General features: G+C 43.2%; 1 protein-coding gene across 6 annotated transcripts in view; it reads left to right on the plus strand.

Annotated features, from left to right (window-relative positions):
* The window catches only part of Ssu72 (Ssu72 CTD phosphatase), a 137,972-nt gene that overhangs the window by 3,335 nt on the left and 111,460 nt on the right, over positions 1–23,177 (plus strand). For all 6 annotated transcript variants that reach the window (XR_012894579.1, XM_075891082.1, XM_075891080.1 and 3 more), the window contains one exon: positions 5,145–5,288. Coding sequence is in view for 5 of the 6 variants with exons in the window: in XM_075891082.1 (XP_075747197.1) it covers positions 5,145–5,288 (144 nt within the window). In the remaining variant the exon portion in view is untranslated. The remainder of the gene's footprint in view (positions 1–5,144; positions 5,289–23,177) is intronic.

Raw genomic sequence — 23,177 nt, forward strand, 5'->3', positions numbered from 1 at the left:
TTTTAGCTCAATTTTTTAAAACCAATTGTTGAAAAAGCCATTATTGACAATTCTGGCTTTAAAAACTAAACGCTGAAGCGCCCATTCAACTCATAATATCACGTGGCGAAATTTCTATGAATAAAACCAAAAGAGCGCCTCTTTTTGCACCTTGTGTGGCTTGTGACCTTAATTGCAGCATTTAAAAATCACGAAAATGCTAAAGTACTTTGTGACGTAAGCCTGGTGATCAAACAACTAGTGACCAATTGCCGAACATGATCAGAAAACAAGGCGTTCGAGAGATGGAGCCCAGAAGATGAGGCATTTTTTAATATTGAGCTGAGAGCTGGTCGTCCTGCACTCCCACTGCTCTGGGGTGGGATCATATCATTATTATCATTATTTGTATCTTTTTTTTTTGCAATCTCGCTCAGTGCCTACAACTCAGCATATATCCGCGTTTGCATGGCCAAACGAAGAAGACATTGCGGAAGAATGTATTTTGCTACACCCTTAATACTTTAATACCACACTCAAATTAGTAATGTAGGCCTGAGTACATGTTCTATTGAAGTTGAAGGTCAGAATGCATTTTTTAGGTCCACCTTCAATTAGCTAAAGTGAAGGGTTGGCGTAGTGTAAAAGTCGTAACAATCTGCCAATTTGTAAAAAAGAAACCAAGGCATAAGGTATTGCACAAGTGCATTATGCCAACAGATACTAAAGGGAGAAATTATTTCTGGAAATTCGTTCACATTGATACCCCACACAAAAGTGCCGAATGCTCTATGAACTGCCTGATCTTTATCTCACGAGCAGTTTAGCACCTGACACATGTAACAAGCCTCTGAGACAAAAAAGCACAGACTACTGGGCGAGTTGGTAATTCATCTTAACTGAGTTGCGCGAAAAAATTGAAGTGAAAAAGAAAGGCACCTGGTCCAACGCAACAACAAAGACATTGCATAGCTGTGTACAGGCGAACACTGAAAGATCTCCCCTCCCCACCTATGCTTGCGAGGCGCTCTTGACAAGCAAGAGTGCTGACGAGCAGTGCGGCTCAGTGTTTCATATTTGATGCAAAGGCAGAAAGTGACCAAGCGGTGGTGCACTGTTCTTACTAATACCAGCAGATATAGAGGGTTTCGTACCCTATTAATGAAAGTTTTTAGTAAATCTTAGTTTTCCCCATATTCACGACCGCTCCATACGTGGGGCAACACAGCTTAGTCTTTTGAAGACTACTTTTGTCAGCAAATGTATATTCTATGTCGTCATTTTGGCATTACCACATTTAAGCTTAAACATTATTAAAACAGCCCATTTATTCAAACTTGCTTACCATGCAGATACTATATGTACCGAGAGAACTTCTCCTATGGGAATTACATGAGTATGATGGTATTACTGCCCAAGATAATATACCAAGCTACTATCCCTCAATCTTAGTTACAAATTTTTCGTACTTTGGCAGTTTTAATGAATCTTGAGACACTAGCTTTATGGGAGTGTTCGTTATTAGCTCTAAAACTATAAAGATGCATTTCTAACATTGAGTAATTACATTCTCCTAGGGAAAATCTCCCAGGGAAAATCGATGAAGTTTTTTCGTTCCAAGGAATTAAAAGGAATAAAATTCTGGCAAGTCCTCGTTTCCCGGAATGGAATGAAGGTGCCATTCTTCAACACTGGTGCATAGTAGTGTGGTCTTATCGGGAGTACCACTTCTTGCAGCAAACCAATCAAAACCTATCTTGCCACTCCCATGTGGTGAAGTGTCACTTCCGGTCACAGAAATAGTGTGTCGCTCTAGTCTGAAGACAGTGTACTTTCTCCATTGAAATAAAATTATTTGCCACTTGGCATTGATATCGGTATATCCTTTAGCTTGAGCAAAAACAATGAAAACAGCTCGCCTAATTTGTGTCTCTGGGCCTCTTTAAGCTTCTTCTCTTGTATGTTGGCTTCTTTGCCGTATTGTTCGAATCTTTCCTTGTACAAAGCAAAGTCTTCATTCCTGCCCTCCAGGAAGGCATTGAATTCCCACATCTTGGTCATGCTATGCTCTGACTTGCCTCAGTCCTTTGCAGTAACCGTCCCTTCCCATCGCAGACTCAATTTAGCATCTTCGCCGCCAGGTATTGTAGCCGGGGAACAAAAAAGCAGCTGCGACTTGTTTGGTGGCAAGCAGTTTAATCGTATAACCCAACATCTTGCTTAGAAATATATACATGCAACTTGGGATGCATCAGCAGTGACGTGACTGTGCTTTTTCCTTTTATTAGATATAACAGTTCCTATCTCTTAGTATGTTGCATTTATTAACATTTGATTTGGTTGAGTAGAAAGAACAGCTGTCAAGATGAGGTTGCTGTATACATTGACCTAGTTGTTGGTAAAATGCAAGTGCTAAGGTTATTAATGTAAGTGAAGGACAACAGTGGTTTGAGGAAGGGGCCTTAAACTGCTGTTGGTTGCTGGGCATAGTTGCATACTGAATTCTGTTAGATCTGAATCATTTCAAGAAATTGGCAGAAATGTTTAGCATGTTCAGTTTTCATAGAAATAGACAGCAAAAAGTGGAATCGAAGGCTTTTTAGAAGTCGGGGGGAAACTGTCAATAATAGAGCGAGGGTCACATGCTCAAAATAGTTTGTTAGTAAAGGGTTAAGTTTTACATAACTATTGCTTGCTGAAACCGTGCTGACCTTTGTCAATGTATTTAAATTTGTTTGAGAAATATAATTGGAATTGATTGGGAAATGAAGATGTTATAGAGATAATTTGATGTAGCAGAATCCCCTTGCTGCTTAGGGATGGCAGTCTACATATAGCAGTGATTTGATCCATCCCAAGTGGTAGATTTTCACTATCACCGAAGTAGAGTTGATACAACCATCACCTATTTATGCAAATATGGGGCAGCATTTGGACGTTATGCTCTCGTTAAGTACTAACAGCAAGCTGGCCTTTCTTTTTCTTTAACATTTTTTTCCTGGCAGAAGTTTGTCGAACCCATGTGCACGATTTCTGCTCTTGTCCTTTCCCCTTTTTTGTGGCTCATATTTGCTCTGTGGGCCATCCCGCATGGGCTTATTGGCAGCATGTGTACTTTGCTTCGATGCTTAATCCATGCTCATGTTTGGAAGGAGCTAAGAATGAGCATTTTGCAGGATGCTAGAGCTGGCATGGGCTCAGTTGTACTTGGCAATGGCCCCAATTTTAAGCTATAGACCTTATGCAAAATTGCTGCCACTTGTCGGCCGTCGTGCGCATGCCACCATGTTAGAGGCTCGAGCGTGACGGAGTACGCACAGTCCGCGTGTGCTTACATATACCTAAGGCGTATCGACGTGAGGCGTGTATTGACTGAAAATCGCAATGCCAATGTACTGCTGCTTTCCTTGCAATGCACAGAGAGGAACTTTGAGGCTGAACGAAGAAAAATAAGCTGTAAAATTTGCCGTTTTTTTTTTTTAATTTGATGATCTTTCTAGCATGTGCTTCAGCTACTGCTTCCGAAACACGTGTTTGTGTTCTTTCTAAGGAAGACGCGTAATAGCATTTGTACTCTTGTTTTCTCAAATTTCTGCCTGCTAAAGCTAGACAGTTTTTGCAAAGTTTTCACTAGCAGCCGTTTAACAAGTCCGACAAGAAGCAAAGTTCGGCATCGGCAAACGTGACGAGCCACTGGTTTTCACATCAAGGTACATTAAGTCTCCATTGACTGACACCGACACATTTTGTTGACACACCATTTGGAAGTTGTGCAGCAAGGAGTGTCAGTCCGCAAGGCTCTTGGTGAGATGTACACTGTTGCGATGATGAAGTTGTACATTGTTTTAAAGGCACAAGCATTACCACAACTCAACTGGGGCAGCGACTTGAGTTTGTATTCTAAAGTGATAGTGGCAGTGCACATTTCGATGGGAACTGAATTCACAGGCAAGACAGGGCCAGCAACTTCCCCAATAGTCCTGGAGTTGAGGCAAGCAATTTTTCCTATTGCTTCAAAGTTAAAGTGGAGACAGACATTTTGGAATGCCCCTGCTGTATGTGCTTCAGTGAACACACCCATTTATTGATCAAACCATTGAACACATCAATGTTTAGGGAAAGTATTATGGCTTGTCCAAGTAATGTAAATGCTTTGTTCAAGACCGTTTGCGTAGGTGAGGCGGACAGCATGAGCGGTGTGGCCTATCTATTTAAAGCAGTGCGCTGAGGAGGGAGTGGTCGCTGATTCGAACCACGGTGGGTGCTATATATACATATATATATATACATATATATATATATATATATATATATATATATATATATATATATATATATATATATATATATATATATATATATATATATATATATATACATACATATATCTTTGAAAACCGACCAGGTGGGGATGTCGGCTTGGTGGTTGGTGAACCATAGGTTGGCCAAATCCGTCAAGTAGAAGATGACGTGAATCAGCTTCGCAGGGTCATCCCACTTGTTAATCGCGCTGGCATGCTCGTACTCTGCCAGCCAGTCCTCGACATCTTGATCTTCAGTGCCGTTGTATACTGGTGGGTCACGCAGACGAAGTACACCAGAACACATGACGGGTGGCAGCGTGGAAGAGCCTTGTGGGGGATCGACGCGCTCGGTCATCGTGGACTGAGATGGTAGCTTACAGCTGCGGAGCTCCAGGACGTTACCCAGCACCTCCACCAAATGCAACGAGCAAGGTTGCGTAAAAACACAGGTTATTATTCCAGAAACGTTAGCCGCAACAAGCTGGTACAGGCAGGAACCCGGCAAGCACGAGCCACACACGGACGTCAACGTCTTCTTTCACGCTGGCACAGAGCTGGCACCACTATGCTTCGGTACAATATATATATATTCTGGACATGACAGCAATGGCAAAAATCAGCTGAGAGTGTCCATATAATTGCTGTCGCAATAAAAGGGGATCCGTATTGATTTTTTGTGTCACTAGCTCATTTTTCTCCCTCCTCAAAGGAAAAGGATAGTTAGCTTTTTTTATCATTAGACTTTTGGGAACATGCTGCATATGCGCCAATGTTGTACATGAAGGTGTTGCATGTATTCACATGTATTCAACACGTGCTTCGAGAAGGAGAGCACAACTTTGACCAATGTTGTCTGCGCAGCAAGAAGGGCTTCAAGGTGCGGTCATTCGGTTCAGGGGCCCAGGTCAAACTGCCTGGATCTGCACCAGACAAGCCCAACGTGTACGACTTTGGTGTCACCTACGAGCAGATGTACCAGGACCTCATGGAGAAGGACAAAGCCCTGTATCCTTGTTTATTCAGTAACACTTCTTGCTTTAGTCCAGTGAGAATTTTCTGGATGTCATTTAATACCCCTGTCACATGTACAGCTGTGCGCCCCCTGTCGTTTGTGTCACCACCGAAGTCCTGAGAGAGACCATGCCGCCGCCACTCAATAATTGTGCCGTGCCACCGTTTTTCTTATTTTAGCCCGAGTGGATAGCCTGAGGGACATGATATACATCACTTTCTTTTCTGCAGCTTTAGTATATTTCGGAACAGCATTGGCGGTGTCTTGACTGTTCTTCCGTGTCCCGGTGTATACATAAATCGAGCATGCTATTCTCTTTCGGCATTTCTCATTCTCCTGATGCACTTTGTGACAATACAGCAGCAATTCACATGAGGTGACTAGGGCACATACTTTCCAATGTCCCGTATACATACCTGCCAACTCTTTGGAATTTCACATAAAATGTACGAATTTCGACAGCGCTTACGATTTTACGAATCTTGCATGAAATTTTACGAAAAATATTTCGTTTCCGATAAAAAATCAAATTAGTAAAGTAGCGGGGCCTCCACGATTGGCTACGGCAAAAATACAATATGTATTGGTGTTATCGTCATCACATACTTGCAAATTAAGTCTCCGGATTTTGACCGTTTCTTCCATTTGTACGGTTGCCATAAAAATATCCCGGAAATCGAAACTTGTGTGTGAGATCTGGCGGCGTCGACAAAATGCAGGTCAGTCCATTCCAGGCTTTTTGCAAGCCCACCACATTTTATCATAATCGAATTTGAAAGGCGTTCATCTAAACTTACCCAGTTACAGTATAGTCTCAGTGATGCGAAACCGCAGCATATACGAATAAGGGAAATTCTCTATCCAAATTCATGTGTCCATTGAACAAAAATTTGAATGTTTCGAACACTTTTCCTAATCGCAGCATGCGATATGAACTTGAGTACCGAAACTGTCGAACAAAGGCCGAATGAGAGCAACCTGCTCGAATCTTCGAAAGTATGCGTGCGACCTGCGCTGTGGACAATCTCTGTAAACAATACCACAGCAATTGCGACCGTAGAAAGCATAAAACGATTTGAGGATTGAAAACAGGGTTTGTGGATTGAAAACAAAAATACCGTTTGCCGCAACCGCTACGCACAAAACCGTGGTCGCAGCGATGCGATAGCAATCTACGAGCTTCGGGGGCATGTGGCTGACGCAGCGGTAGGATTAAAGGCGGCAAAGACGTAAAAAAAGGCTAGAAGCGTTTTGGGGTTCCTGTCCAAAGAATCTAGTAGCGAGTAAAGCCAAAGCTTCGACCCGCGCTTTCGCAGCGGCCAGCTGCGCTGTCCCGTCCTTTCATGTGTGAAGACATACGCAAGTTGCTTTGATGCAAATTGATTTTCTTGCAAATAGTTGTTTTGATGACATGAAATTTTGGGAGCATTTGCGGCTTCCCCTTAGAGACTCTCACCTTAGAAGGAAACCCTTTCCTTGTGTGTTCGGCCACTCCAACCATTCATTATGAGACCACAATGCCGGTGTGTGCGCTTGCGTTTGGCAAACCCTCTCCCCTCTGGGTTTTGCATTGTTCTTTTTTTTTCTTGGTGCCAAAAATAGGGAAAAATAATTCTCGCGTCGATTTGACTTATGATGACAAAACATGAGTATGCTTGTAGCTAAAGGCAAATCCATCGCAGCTGCAAAAAAAAAAAAGGTCAGTAACCCCCCCCCCCCCCCTAACCTTGCTCCGGTGTTTTACAAATTCCTTTGTTTGCAGGTCTGCATATACGAGAAATATCAGTTGTAAATTGTTTTCTACTCTGCTTTACCATGCATTCGCCCCTCCCCGCGTGTTATTCCTCGCGTCTCGCATGATAATCCCACACGATGAACTTGTGATTTCGCTGCATTTTGTGACTTTCCGATTGTGCAAGTGGATATGACAGAGTGTAGCCCACAAGCTCGAAATCTTGATATGCTCAGCGCTTAGCGCTCACATATAGTGCACGTGATTTATATTATAGAGTGATGAATGTCGAAGAGATATAATTTGTAAGGACTCTAGTAAATTGAGTGTAGTGGAGTGAAATGAAGAACAAAACCAAAGGAAGAGGCGCTGGATTGCAGTGAATCCCAGATATATCTTGGCTTTATCGAACAGTTGAGAATTCCCCTTGAATTTCCCATGCAAAAGTGTAAGACCGGTGCACCCCTATATTGAACTCCCGCTCAACAGATGTCCAATGTATGGAACACTTGTAATCTCGAGGGGCGCCCAAAAGTGTGCACCCAAGGGGGGACCCATAATAAAGGGACAGAGTGAAGAAAAAAGAAAGGCTAAAGAAAGAAGAGAGGCAGGGGAGGGGTCACAGGAAGGGACCAACATCCCTTGTGGTGATGACCTTGGCTCCCTGTGTGCTTATCAGCTTGGATGTCTCTACACTCCCACTCCTCATGAACCCCTGTGGCGCACAGATAAGACCGAGGACCTGCAGCTCACAGATAGAAAAGCAATAGGCAGGCCGCTACAGGCGAAGGGGGAGGGAAAGGGAGCCGAGGTGGTGGTGGGGGGTCGGCAAAGTAATAACTAAACAGATGAGAGCCTATAGGAGAGGAGGCACCAGGTAGGGGATGGGTTTATTACAGATAGAAAGAGAAGCAAGCTGAGGTGATTGAGGGGGGTTGGCAAAGTAATCAAAAACAGAACAGGTCCAATGGGTGAGGAGTTCGGAGGTGTTTAACAGGACTGCAGAGGATGAATATAGGGGTTGCGTTTATTACGCGGGGTAAAAAAAAAAATTGCAATTTTGATGACTGAAGTTGGGGGGCATTTATTATGCGAGTGCGTTCATCGCGAGTAAATACGGTACTTCGATTAAATTGATCTTACTATAACAAAGAAAAAAATAAGTTCGTGTTCCATCTTTCTGCCTTTTCAGGTAAAGTGACATCATTTTCTCACTGTTTCAGTCCTTTATCTCTCCATTTCTGCCACCAATACTTCTGCCGTCTCTTACTTGCTTGTATCGGGGACGTGTTCAGTTTTTCCCTAAAACCCAAAGCCTTATGTAGGCTTGTACCAACGTTTCTAGAACTAGGTAAGTTGCAAAGCTGAGCGATGTTGCCTAGGGCCACCGCTGCCAGCGACAAATGTGGCACTGCTGTCACATCCGAATTCACTCGCTGCACGCTCGCTCCGGGCACTCCTGTAAACTTTGTCGGCTGGGCATGTTGCAGTGCGTCGCTATCCATGGAGGCTTCTTTCTGTGTGAACAGTATTGGGCTTCATGGTGCTCTGTTGTTCATAATTGAAAATTTTGTGGAAGCGCACTAAAAGTGAATGGACAGAAAAGGCTGACAAGGACAGCACTTGCTCTCACAACTGAAGGTTTATTAATCAGAAAAAAAAAGGTATTTAAAGCGGATACATGGTCTATCGCGCATGTGCATCAGAACAGGGTGCAACAGAAATCACACTTGTCAGGATTACAAAAATTGTACATATTATGTATCATTTGTTATATTTTACAAGTACTAGGTGTCGAGATCTGCATACTCTTTATCATGCAGCACAATTGTAGCTTGGCTAACACAGTCATGTCCCCTCTTTCGGGTGTGGTAAGGTTCCACTATTTCACGTGTTAGCTGATCCTTTCGTCGAAATAGTATTTCTGTTTCTTTAAACACAGTATAACATCCGCAGCTTCTGCTGTGATCTGCAAGATGACTGTTGCCTGATGCCTTAACAGATGCGCGATGTTCTTTAAGGCAGTCTTTCATGCATCTTCCTGATTGGCCTATGTATACTTTTCCACAAGAGAAGAGCGTCCAATATACGGCAAGGGAGTAGTATATATGACGCCCTTTTTTGTGTAAAAGTCTACATAGGCCAGTCAGGAATATGCGTGAACGACCACCTTAGAGAACATCGCGCATCTGTTAAGGCATCAGGCAACAGTCATCTTGCAGATCACTGTAGAAACTGCAGATGTTATTCTGTGTTTAAAGAAACAGAAATATTATTTCGACACAAGGATCAGCTAACGCATGAGATAGCGGAATCTTACTACATCCGAAAGAGGGGACATGACTGTGTTAGCCAAGCTACGATTGTGCTGCATGATTAAGAGTACGCGTATCTCGACACCTAGTACTTGTAAAATATAACAAATGATACATAATATGTACAATTTTTGTAATCCTGACAAGAGTGGTTTCTGTTGCATCCTGTTCTGATGCACATGCGTGAAAGACCATGTATCCGCTTTAAATACCTTTTCTGATTAATAAACCTTCAGTTGTGAGAGCAAGCGCTGTCCTTGTCAGCCTCTTCTGTCCGTCCGTTTTTAGTGCGCTTCAACAAAATTTTTGTGTACGTAATTTAACTGGCCCTGTTGTGCTCTGTATGCGTGGCGTGTTTTCATGATGCCCACATAATGCACCCCCGACCTGTACGAATGGCTACAGAAAATCAGACACCACGACATTTTTTTCGTGCTCCGCGTGGACCTCAGCAGCGAGAGCCGTGAGATCACGTTATTTTTCGTGCGGATAAGAAACTGCTCAACACGTAACGTGTCTGTGATAGGCCCTTTTATGAGGAGGGCATCCTGAAGACTCTTACTCACGTCATCAATGGTAAGAAGGTACAAATCGCCAGAAAAAAGTGGGACCTCGTTGAAGTATGCATTCTACGGATATTTCCGAATTTGCCCGCTTACCTTTTAAAGCCAGTGACAACGAAGCGAAAGATGCCCGATAGGAGCGGGGGGCTTTCCGGAATATTATCTGTGATAAAGAATAAACTATCTTCGAGCACTGATCCCGAAGACAGTGCAGTAAGTCCCGACATGCCCTCAGCGAATGATGTTATTTTGCTTCAAGACATAGAAAATGTTTGCTTGCATGCTGGCAGAAAGTTGTTGAGAATGGCGAAACACGACGTCGTGTGGTGTTTCTAGTGCTCAGAGAAGAAAAAGGACGCTATTTGTGAAGAAATGCGTAGTCCTCGCAGAAAACATGACAGTCACAATTAGCGGCCATCACCGTCGCTTAGCCAGATCGCCCGGCAATGTTGATTAACTTCTGGAAGACATAGAAAAGCTGAAAGTGTGTTCAGGTTGTCCCACTTTGTCAGCAGGCAGCCTCGTGAGTAATGACTGCGATTTGCTCCCCGATACTCCTAAGAGTGGTCCCTTCCCGAAGCTTCGGCTTAAGCTGTGTTAACAGGTTTCATTAGAGAAAGAAGCAGAGGGAAGACATGCTCGTGAAAAGGGCCGCATGCACAGCTTTTCTACAATCTTAAGTTGCAAGAGATTGTGACTGGCATGAAAAAAAAAAAACAACTACAGAACCAGACAAAAGCCGCAGGTTTGCGCCACATAGTTATAATTTATTTCAAGGCATGAAAAGCTGTCACAATAGAGTACAGGAGATTTTGTGATTGTGTATTTTGCACCTAAAAATAAATTGCAAACGTACACCAACTAGCAACTAATGGACAGGCTTGTATGTTATGCTATATATCAAGCATCGTTTATTGTCGGCAGTTTAAAAGGCCATAATTACACTGTCTTTGCCTTGCAGTGCTAAATATTATGCAGTATTTCGTTCCTGCGGCAGCACAACAAAAAATCCTGATAATATACTGTTGGCAAAGCTCTTTCTCAATGGTCGCTACGGCATCTTTTCGCAGTGACTACGCAGTTTTGTCTGCAAATGGAAGCTTATTGCGTCGCCAGCGCCACCAAACCGGAAGCTATTCGGGCACCGCATGACTGGTCGGTTGACGCAGGGAGTTTTGCAACTTGCCTAGTTTTAAATACGTTGGCTTGAACCCATATGTATACCTAGGTGGATATCGCCGCATTCTATCAGAACATGTTCCATTGCTGCCTTAGCTCTCCCACAGCATGTACATTGTTCTTCTTTATTGAATCTTTATTTATGAATATGCGTTCTAAGGCAACCCGATGTCACTTCGAACAGTAAAGCGCTCCCTCTTGGGTTATTGCACTTCTCCCGCCTTATTTCGCTCTTGCCCTTTCGGTAGTTTCTGAGAGCCGGCTTCTTATCCATCGCTGTAATTTAATAGATCCTCTTTGCCTCTCAGAATTTTCGCTTAATGCTTCTAGTTGCCATATCGCTCACTCTGCCAGCTGTATATTTACTGGTGAGCCTCCTACTGGGGTTGAACAGCTGTGCCCATCGCACCAATCTGATACGATTCCCCATGGTTGCGCCGAGCTGCGCCAAAATTATGAAATTTGCTTAAATTGCACCACAGTGCACCAAATTGCCCCAGTGTGCCTCCAAATTTTCTCAGGTGCGCTAACTTTAGCGGGAAACCCAACCAACCATGCAGACCTTAATGCAACTGTTTAAGTTTATACTCATTAGGTTAGGACACTCGCGGGACACGATTGACCAGAAAAGCGAAGTAACAATGCCACGTGTCCATCAGTCCGTTAACCACAGTGGATACCTATCGGCGAGACGACTAAACTTCAAGAAAAAGAAAATGTGTTGCCGTAGCCACCAACGCTTCACAAGAAATATGAATTTCCTAGTCAGCAAACGCTGTATCACATATTAGGTATGTATGCAGCATTTTCCACGCGCGAAGAAAGTCGTCATGCGGTGAACGCCATCGTTGCCAGCCACCACATTGGTTGCCATGGAAACAGCACAAAAAAGTTTTTTTCTGGCTTGAAATTGCTTCCTCCCGGCGATAGATATCCGGCGCCGGACCAACGGGCGCGCGTCATTACTTTATCTGGTCGAACGCCCCTTGCAAGCGAGCCGAGAAGTTATGCCCTACACATAACGTCTATTGGGCAAACAAAAAGGGGGGTGTGAGAGGGGATAGGGGAGGCATTGTAGTGATTCGAAAATTGCTTGGCCTGTTCGAACCCGCGCGGAATGGTACTTAAACTTTCGGCGCAATACGCCGCTGTCCCATGAAAAAGTGTAATATGATTTGGAAGGCGCTGTTAGCGCTAGTCACTGGACACAGCACATTTTGTTTAATTAGTCATGCGTGTAGTACAGCGTAATTGAGTACTACTATAATAACTGATGTCTGAAAAAGTTACTGGCAATCATTTGAAAAAGCGCATGATAATCTGTCGCCCCCATCCCCCCCCCAAAAAAAAAGATGTGCATCAGTTTTTTTTTTTTTTCCGTGCCTCTTCTACTTGTTGGTTTTGCGAATCCCCCGAATTCCAAGATCGCCAGCTTGGCAGAGCCCCATTCGAGTTCGCAGAGTCTGTCAAAGGGTTCAACATGTGCAGCAAATGCTAAAGTGGACTCCATGATTGTTTGCTCAGTGGCCCTGTAAGGTAATTCAGAATACTACTATTATTGATAAGCAGTGTTTATTCACTCTGCACAATTTAGGTTGGTTGAAAGTTTTGTTCATACCACTCATTTTGAAAGGGCAGCACAGTGACACGAGGGCAGTGCAACAATCTCGTGGCGATACGCTGCCCTTTTAAAAGGAGTGCTATCAACCAGATAGCCCAAACCAAAGTACTTTTTGTTCAAACATTTTTTTTTCCAAATGTAAGCCTTCTATTTTTTTTATAATGCTACAAATTTGGTCTTTCATGATAAATGTTTGTTTCTGTCTTTCCCCAACCTTCTACAAATTTAGATTTTAGTGCTCCAAAAGTAACATTTTGCTGCTTCGAAAATTGCTCCAGATTCAATTTTGGCTGTTGCACCCCTGCTTTTAGTTCTTTTTTTCAATTTTGTGTCCACGCTCTTCAAAGCCTGTCTATCCCATATCCCTCCTTTAGAGCCTCATTAATTCTCTTCCCGTGAGCGCCCAGCGCGAGGCATCCTACAGTTCTTTGATTTACATCCATTCCTGACTGCGCCTCTGACTTCATGTACACCGCGGAGTTCCCAAATGCAAGCCCCAGAACCATTACACCTCTCCACAGACCTTGAAACTTCGTGCCTATTGTATCCCCATAATGCTCTGTGCTTCATTATTGCAGCGTTCCTTTTACCTTTTAATGTCGATGTTTTTTCCTTTACCTCCGGGTATCTATCTCTCTCATTTATCCATACTCCGAGGTACTTGTGCTCACGCTCGGCATTTCTTGGCCCTGTACCGAGATCGCCAGGTCTTCATGATCATTGAATACTATCAATCCACATTTTGTTGCACTAAATCCTAGTCCTAGAGCCTCGCCTGCCCTTTCACATATATCTACCAGCCGCTGTATATCGCCTTGACTGTCCACAAATAGGACAGTATCGTCTGCATAAAATAGACATGGAAGCTTCTGCTCAACCATTGCCCCAGCCTGTTTGTGTGACAGATTAAACCTACCTTCTAGTGCTTTTTCCATCTTTACCATGTACAGCATGAATAACAGCAGAGACAAAGAACATCACTGTCTCAGCCCCTTGTTAATTTCAATGCTGTCGTTGCTACTTATTCCTTCCCATTATATGCAAACTGTATTCTCTCGGTATATTTTTCTCAAAAGCTGTACAAATAGGGAGAAATTAAGATTTTCTCGCGATTCGTGGGAAATATGAATTTTTCAGTCAGCAAACGCGAGTATGGCATGTTGAGAACAGTGCTGCGTTTTCTGCTCGCAAACTAGGTTCACATTTCGCAAATGCTGTCATTGCCAGCCACCACATTTGTTGCCATAGCAATGACACGCAAATAATTTTTCTAGCTTGATGTTGCATTGTCCCGGCGTTAGATCTTCGTTGCCAGGCCAACGGGCACGCCCCGATGTTACTTTATCTGGTCGAACGCGCCTTGAAAGCAAGCCAAGAAGTTGGGCCCTAAGACCAACCCCAACATCAAAGAAAAAAAAAAGGGGGGGGGGGGGGGGGATCGTAGTAGTTCGAAAATTTCTTGGCCTTGTTCTAACCCGTGCAGTATGCTGCTTAAGCAACCTTCGCCGCAGTACAATGGTGTCCCAAGAAAAAGTGTCTTCTGATTTTTGGAAGGGGCTGTTAGCGCTAGTCATAGAACGCAGCACATTTTGGCCCCGCTGTGGTGGCCTAGTAGCATAGTACTCGGCTGCCGACCCGCAGGTCGCGGGATCGAATCCTGGCTGCGGTGGCTGCATTTCTGAAGGAGGTGAAATGTTGTAGGCCTGTGTGCTCAGATTTGGGTGCAAGTTAAAGAACCCCAGGTGATCGAAATTTCCGGAGCCCTCCACTATGACGTCTCTCATAATCATATGGTGGTTTTGGGACGTGAAAACCCACATATCAATCAATAAATCAATCAAGCACTTGTTTAATTATTCATGCGTTTATGCACCGCGAGTACTAGTGTGATTTCTGGTGTCTAAAAGAGTTGCTGGCAATCATTTCCAGCAGTGCACGACACTTCTGCTGCCCCAAGAAAACCTTGTGCGTCAGTTTTTCTTTAGTTCCTAAGTTTTACGAATCTCCTGAATTTCAAGGCCGCCAGCTTGGCAGAGCCACATTTGATTTGCAGAGTCTGTCAAAGGATTCCGCAGGCATGGCAAATGCTAATGTGGACTTCATTGTTTGCTCAGTGGGGTAATACATAATACTACTTTTATTGAAATAGCAGTGCTTTGTACAATATTTTGTACATATATTTCTTTAAATTTAAGTGTTTTTCATACTGCTCCAAATTTGGGCTTTCATAAAAAAATTTTTTTCCTTACCTGCTTCAAATTTGCATTTTAGTGCTCCAAAAGTAACAGTTTGCTGCTCTAAAAATTGCTTTAAAATATATTTTGGCTGTTACACCCCAGGCTTAAGGATTTATTCTTTGGCCTTGTTCCAATTGAAATTCTCAAGTACTACCTCTTTCCCAGTTGCACTCTTTCATAACTTTTACTCCCCGAGGAAGCCTTCTGGGTGATCTTTTTAAACATATCTGCTGCTACCTTTGGGGTATAATCTAATGCTTTGTACCCTTCCAATTTGTTACCTCTTTCATTTACTATATGTTACTGCATTGTGACAGACATCCTACCTAGTGCTTTTAGGTGGCTCCAAAATATTCTAGGTGCGGCCTTCTTCCTTTTGCGAAGCTCTGTCATCCAGCATTCACTTTCACCTTCAATTTTTGCCCCGACCAATTTTTGCACAATGTTTTTTTTTCTCTAAATATATTTCCCATATTTGGTTGAGTTGATCCTGTGGAAGCTTCTCCCTTTTTTCCTGTCTGTGCTCCTGTGATGCCTCACGTTGCTTCTTGATCGCTTCCTGGATTTCCCTGTTCAACCAACCTTTCGGCTTTCTTTTTCCTTTCCAGCAAGTAGTTTTTTTCTTTTTCTATCTCCCTCGTCATTACATACAGCAGCTCACTATACTCCCAGTGTTTGCCTGGTAGTTTTCCTACTTCATCCTCGACTCTTGCCGCTATGTTATTTGTGTGTCATTTTAACACAAGCTTTGACTCTATGTTCTTATTTTCAGTTGTATATTCTATTCTTAATGTTATGCGTTTATGATCACTACATAAGCTGTTAATGCCTTCCTTATTTATTATCTTTCTAAGTTTATCATACATTTCCTGTGTCATAAGACAATGATCAATGCTCAATTGTCTGTGTCCGGCTTCCCACGTAATCTGACCCTCACACTTAGGCTTGCATTAACTATCTCGAGACTATGGTGCTCGCAGAGATCTAGCAATAACCTACCATTGGTGTCTGAATATCTGTCAAGGTTCTGTATGTGAGCATTCATGTATCCTAGAAGAATTATTTCGACCCCATGACCAAATTGTTTTCTACCGGTGGATATGCAAATCACTATCTCCAAGTTCTTTTCCTTGAAGTTATTCCCCGTCAACAAGTGAGCTACACCTAGCCATGTTTTCTTTCCCTCTACTGTGCCCGAAACACAGAGGTGCTCTGAACACGTTTGCTTCACTCTGTCCCATTTGTATTTGCTATGGATTAGCATTCCAACACCCACACCTTTCTTTTCTTGTATGATCTTGTTGCATCCTTCCTAAGTATAATTCAGAATCTGTGGTGGCTCTTCTAAATCTCTAAGGTGTGTTTCTGTAACTGCATAAACGCTTATCTGTTCCTTGTTTAACTGCTCTTCAATCTCTAACAATTTTGAATTTTTCCTGCCACCCTGCATGTTAACGTAACTAATCGCAACACACGTCTCTCCTTTCTTTTACCTTTTCTCTGTTTTTTCACTATACCACCCATCAAAGTGTCCCCCTGCTTATTTTTCTTCTTACTAGCCATCCTGGACCCCGAAGTGCCCGCATGCCCCCGAAAAAAGCTACTGCGTGTCCTGCAAGTCGCCAACCCACTTCATGACCTAGCCTCCTATTGAAGTGAATTCTGTCTCGTTGAAAACCACCCCACCTATGCACCTCTCTGTTTATTTTCACTACCTCAAAGCCTATCTCTCAGCTCATCTGCCATATCTCTTTGTTTGCATTGACAACCGCTCTTTGCAGGTTGTCATCACGCACTGGTACCTCCAGTACTGTGCATATCACTACCTGTAGCTGAGAGAAAATGGCGCGCATGTCGTCGACCCCTTTTGTCAGTGTGGCTGCTAGTCCTGCCGATTCTTCATTAAAGACATTGTTTAGACTACCCACAATTATCACGAGGTTTCACCCATTGGCTTTAGTTGTGAGTTTTGTTCTCACTTGCCTCTTCACTACTTCTAGCTTATGTCCTGGGAACGTCCCTACTGAAACCCTCTTGTCGCCTCTTCTCTTTGATTGCTTCTGCGCATCGATTTAAATTCGAGTGCCCGGCGATTATCACAGGCTGTGACTTTTCTGCTAGAGTGTCCTGGAGGTTACTTGGAGGTTACTTGCGCTTTCAACGCCGGCTGCTTTGTCCCCTCCCCATCCCCACCACTATTTCACGCAAGCTGGGTCTTGTGACCAATGAACCAATTGAACCTGTTTTTTCCAAACCTGCTTCCCCTTTCTTCTCCGCTGCTCTGGGTGCAAATGCCCTACCGTTCCCTACATTGGTCGCTCCTTCGTTCACCTTTGCTAGTGCCTCCTCGGCTGACCTAAGCCTTTTTCCCACAGCTCTCGTTTTTTTTCTCCCTCTGTCGCCAATGCAGTCTCCAGTTTGGCGATTTTTATCATCAGTTCACTTTGGGCAACCATCATTTTCTCCATTTTTTTTCTCTACCTCACATTGTCTACGCTTTGTGTTAGCCTCCTCCACATTCACATCCGCACTAGCCTTCATTTTCAACTACACCCACACTATTTTACAGTCTATTTAACCACGTTATTTTGATACCGATTCAACAGTGTCCATGTGTAGCTGAATTCTGAGCTCTACTACAAAAATTGTGGTTAGTGTACTTGCACACCCACTTCGTGGTGGCAGGAGAAAAAAACACAAACTTGCAGACTCGCAGCACCACCTGTTGACGCAGTTTTCAGTAGTGCAAAGCCCGACTCCCTTGCACGGTTTGCTGCACAACCAGATGCAACTGAATTGCATGAAACAATTTAGCTAAATATTGGGTGTATTTTCACATTGAATGCATGGAAAAAAATGTACGAATTTCTTTCTGCTAGTCGGACGCGTCACTGAACCACTGTAAAGTGCTTGTAGGTTCACTTGCCAGAATGACAGCAAAAACCAGAGCAGACGCAACAACTCCGCGCTCTACGAAAAAAGACCCCAGTCGATGCTACTGTTGCGTTGTGAATTGCCACGGAGGTAAAAGACTTCAGTTTTACAAATTCCCACAGCTTTCGCGAAGCAGAATTGGGAAAGCGCTGGATACAGGCCGTTGCGCCGAACGTGTTGTGTAAGCCAATCATTCGCGTTCTCCACAGCCGCTCGCATGAGAAAGCATGATAATGCAGGTCTCCTGTTATTGTTTTGGGTAGCCTTGATGGAGAACTGTCATAACATTCCTTATGAAGCTCGACAGAGCCTCTGACTGCGGTGTGCACCGTGCACCAGTAGACATATGACGCGCATAATAAACATCGCACACGCCTTGACTACCAGGAAGGAAATGCGAGCATGTGCGTCGTGCAGGTAAATCACAAAATGATTGCGACCGCAATCAGGTTTTTTTTTTTTTTTTTTTTTTTGTCGTTTGTCTTCACGATTGCCGGAGCTATCTCAAAGGCCTCGGTTCTGCCTTTCGTCATATACTGAGAAAGGGGACACACACGTATCTCGATTTATAGTACATGCAAACGGAACATGGCAGTCAACAGAACATTTTAGGTTGTGTAATAGAACAGTTTAACGCACAGGAAGCGGGAGATCGGCTGAGAATGCAACTGCGAAGAACAGTTTAACGCACAGGAAGCGGGAGATCGGCTGAGAATGCAACTGCGAAGGCCAAAATCGCGGGACCATTCGTGCGGTGTAAAGTGAGCTTCCTACCACTGATGGCAAAATATATTGCTCGTGTATGCACTTCATTGCTTTGTAGGATGGCCAGCCGAGCCAAGATTAGTTAACCTCTCTGCCTTTCCTTTCTATTTCTCTCGCTAATCGTTTTGGCAACATGTGTATGCCCAAATTTACGCACTTAAGCATTACAGAACACACGTCCAAGTGCTTGCCTAGAACTTGATGTCATTTAGTGCTCACTTGCACTTAGTAAATAGCGAATTGCAGCTCGCCAAAATAACTGAAACATCTATTGCGTTGTATCAGCAGTTCATTTTGATGCGCTTCCTACTTTTCTAAGCGAGGTTGTATTGAAGAAAGAAGCTTGCCAGGTCCTTGCTTTTTAGGAAACGGGGCTTGAAGACCAACGAAAGAGGAGGGTTTATGCTTGTTAGCTACGGATGGCTCTTTTTCCACTACCCATTTATGGCTGGCGCGGCGATGAAGGCGCTGGTGGGCAGAGTTTGACGTCTATTCCATTGCACTGATCTGGTTCGTTGCACGGCACATGTGAGTGCACTGGTATGTCTTATGTGTGATCTGCAGGTACACATGGGCGTAGTACTCTTCAAAAAGATCGATTGCCGGGGACACCAAAATGAGAATGCACAGTGACTCTGCAATCTTGTTTGCAATGTTCGCATTCCCTACCTTGTTGCAATGTTGCAATGTTCGCATTCGCTACAATGGCTTGTGATGGGCATGCAAGACTGAAAAGCACGGCCTTCGGGATGTGCAACCTCGTGACATATATTTAGTGTGTTCGGTTTTAACCCATGTATGCCCAAACTTAGGAAAATCAACAGAACTAAATTATTTCCCCAAAATGATTGCTTTTATGAGCTCAGAAAACAAAATAAGGCTTTTATTAAAAAAAGAACACTCAAACAATGATTTTGGAGCCGTCCTGTATGTAGGACACCTATGTTTGACACACCGTAAACAAAAAACGTTAGAGCCTATCATTGTCATACAAAAGTTACTGCACACCCAATAACTGATGAACAATCGACAAAAATATCACCTGCATCAAGAACAATTTGACTCTACATTACGTTTTTCTTGCGGTATGACACTCAGATACATGCACACAAAAGAGCCATTTTCTGACTGCAAGCACGTGGCTATTTGTAGCCCAGTGATCACCTGGACTGGCATGTGATGAGGACAGGGCATCATAAACACACCTTAGGTGGCGCTACCTTTTTTTACAGAAAAAACATTCGAGTTACACTAAAAAGTTTCACCGTCCTACATGTAGGACACTGGGCATAAATGGGCTAAAAAGCATGTCTCAGAGGCTACACTTTTTCTAGCTTTTCTTATCAAAGCAGCTGAAAGCAGTGGCCGCTGACTACATAGCCACAGGTGACATCGATATCGCCTACATGTCGACGATAGGAACTCGGTGTTTTCTTTTGTCCTTGTGGGTTTCTCGCCTCATTTTTCATAAACTCTCATTCTGGAGTTGAACTGAGCATTGACCCCCACTTTGTGACGTCGTCATGACTGGTGCTAAAAGCACGTCAAGTGAAGCACCGCCGTAAACTTTTCTTGCGAGCCAAGTGATGACTTTATGTGTGTCGTGACGGCTGACAACAGTGTGCGGTGCTTCAGTGAATTCTGGGACTTGGCACAGTTTCTGGGCATTGTCTCAGACAGTGAACGACTTCATCAGTTCAGATGACGTCGTGGCTGTTTCTGACTGCATCGATGCTGAGATCATGGCTGCCGTGTCCGGTGCTGCGGAACTGTACCCGTGGGTTTCTGAATATGCCAACGGCATCGCTGCCACTGCTAAACATCTTTTTGCCGCGCTACAAAGCTTGCATAGGCATTCTGTGTCAATCAGGGCTGTTGTGGCCGAAGGAGCTGAATTTGCTTATTTGAAAAGACTAGAACTTGATGATGCACAAGAAGCAACATCAGTTTACGGATTATTTTCAAGCGAAATAAAGTTCGGTAACGTACTGTCTGCACCGTGCTCTTCATTTTAATGTGAGCGAATCTTTACGTTAGCGCGTGTAACAATTTTCGAGGCCTGAAATGCTTTAATATAGGCCTTCAAACTAATCGCTCTAACTTCACTGATGTTTGTAGCTGCAGCTGTACCACTCACCTAGTTTCACATTTCTCTTTGGTTCTCTTTAATTTTTGCTGTACCCACCGTTGTCTTGCAATTTATATTGGTGAACGCCTTTGTACGGCTGGCAGTATATGTGTTTGGAAAATGCGTGTGTATGTTGTTTTTTATTGCCATTGTTCTCCCAGTTCTTGTTATTCTCCCAGTTTTTGTTGCTCAGTTGCACCGCCGTTGCTGCTCACTTAAATTCTATACCTACGCCCTCTGAATTTTTTTATTGTGTTTCGTTCATGTACCTTGAATTTCTTGTTATTCAAGCTTTCTGCATATCGGGAAACATTCGCGTATTACATTTGTTTGAGTGTCAGTGACTAGACACGCTTTGTCACGATGTTGTGTTATTTTCTGTGTATTACATGTTATTGATGACCGCCCTATTACTCTTTGAAGTTTGTACCCCCCTTACTCAATGCTCTCATTGAGCTTGTAAGGTATCATAAATCAATAAATAAATAAATAAATTCAATGTGCATATTTTGTATTTAGTATAATGATATATTGAACTATTTCACGAGTGGGATATATTTGGGATCAACTGTATCTCATTCTCTCAATGGTCCAGTTATTTACAGTGAAGATGACGCAGCTCTCCATAAAAAAAGACTGGCCCACTTTGACAGTTGTAGCATATTTTTTGATTGTTAGAAGAATTATTTGGTTGCTCTCTTCAAGGTTTAATTGTCGCTTTCATGTTTTGTATAAAGTCCAAATCAATAATTTTTGTAAGCACACTGTATGCTGTTTCCGCAGATAAAATCTCGCGAACGCTAGTGAGGTAACACTGCTGAAGCATACATGAAACAAGCTGCCCATATTCATCGCACGGAGGGCGCATGTGATAACATCACTCTGCGTGTGATGGCTGCGATTGATCGCTTCTCAACCGGTAAGGAAGTTCAGTCAGTCTTTTGCTGGACGATGAAGTGATACTCAAGTAGGAAGCTGCGTGACTCGATTCGCAACTGTGAACTTTGTTAAGGTTCACAGTTGCTTGGGCTTGTTGGTTCACATACATATTAAAAAACCCAGCGCAAAAAACGGCAGAAACGGCAGCGCCCTGTCCTGTCCCCTCTTTTCTTTCCTGCCGTTTTTAGCGCTGGGTTTTTGAATATGTATGTGGACTTTGATTATAAGGGTGCGGTCGAGAGTGCTAGCGCCCGTTATTTCAACAGGCATCAGCGAACGGCTTGTGTACCCTGCTAAGCGCCATGATGTCACTGCAGAAACACTACTGTCTTTTTGGGGAGCAGCCATATTCCTGCACAAGAAAGTTTTGTAGTAGACTAAGTGTGTTATGGGGCTGCGTGTTCCCATTGCACAGTGTAAAATATGTGAAGTCATCAAAGGGTTTTCTGGCTATAAAACTGTTCAAGTTGCCTCAAACTTGGCGTGTTTCTCTCAAATACGTGAGTTCAAAACTGTCTTGGACTTTCTTAAAGTTGATGACACTTCCGTGCTGGACACTTCAGCCTCATGTTTTGAGGATTTCAAATGTTGTAGGAAATTTTGAAATGCAGATGTGCTCCTTCTTAAGTTCCATGACCTTGTGCGAGAATGCCTATCCAAGTGTGTGGCTCAAATATATATTAAATGGAACACAAGACACCCTTGGTACTATGAAGTTGTAATTCATCTCTGTCGTCACATAAAGCACTTACGTAAGAATTGTTATTCTTAGTGTAATGACAATGCTTCTTCATTTGATGCATTGAAAAAGTAAATTAAAAGCTGAAATGAAAGAGGCTAAGAACTGCTCCTTTAGCAATGCCTTCGCTATATTTACTATAAAAATTGCATCCACGGTTTAGTGGTTGATTTGTTCTGCATCGTCTATGTCCTCATCCTTCATTCTTGATGGCCTATCCTCCTTACATCCTGAAGGTACAGAAATTGCCTTTAATAATTATTTTTTAAGTCTGTTTTTTTTTCTACTGATAACAGTATTACTCCTTTATTTTTCGCATGCAGTTCTCTACTTCCTCTTGCTAATCTTGAATTAAGCTCCTCTGTAGTACATAACCTTTTATTAATCTGGAGGTTTCAAAACAATCTGGTTTGGATAGTATTTCAAATATGCAGGCTTGTAACAGCTGCACCAATTTGATACAAACCACATTTCTGCACCGAGCTGCACCAAAACCATGAAATTTGCTGAAATTGCGCTACACTGGCGCCAAAATGCCCAACCAGCCTAAACATTTTCTCAGTTGTGCTAATTTAAGCAAGAAATAGAGGCCAATATGGTAACCTTTAGTTTGCGTCATCAATCAATCCAAGCACACAGACGCTCAACCGCGGTGTTAGATATATTCCTAATAGTTCAGGGACGTGATTGACCAGCTATAGTAACAAAGCTGCGCACCCATCAGTCCGCT

This window comes from Rhipicephalus microplus, chromosome 3 (assembly GCF_043290135.1).
Source record: "Rhipicephalus microplus isolate Deutch F79 chromosome 3, USDA_Rmic, whole genome shotgun sequence".
Classification (NCBI taxonomy): Eukaryota; Metazoa; Arthropoda; class Arachnida; order Ixodida; family Ixodidae; genus Rhipicephalus; species Rhipicephalus microplus.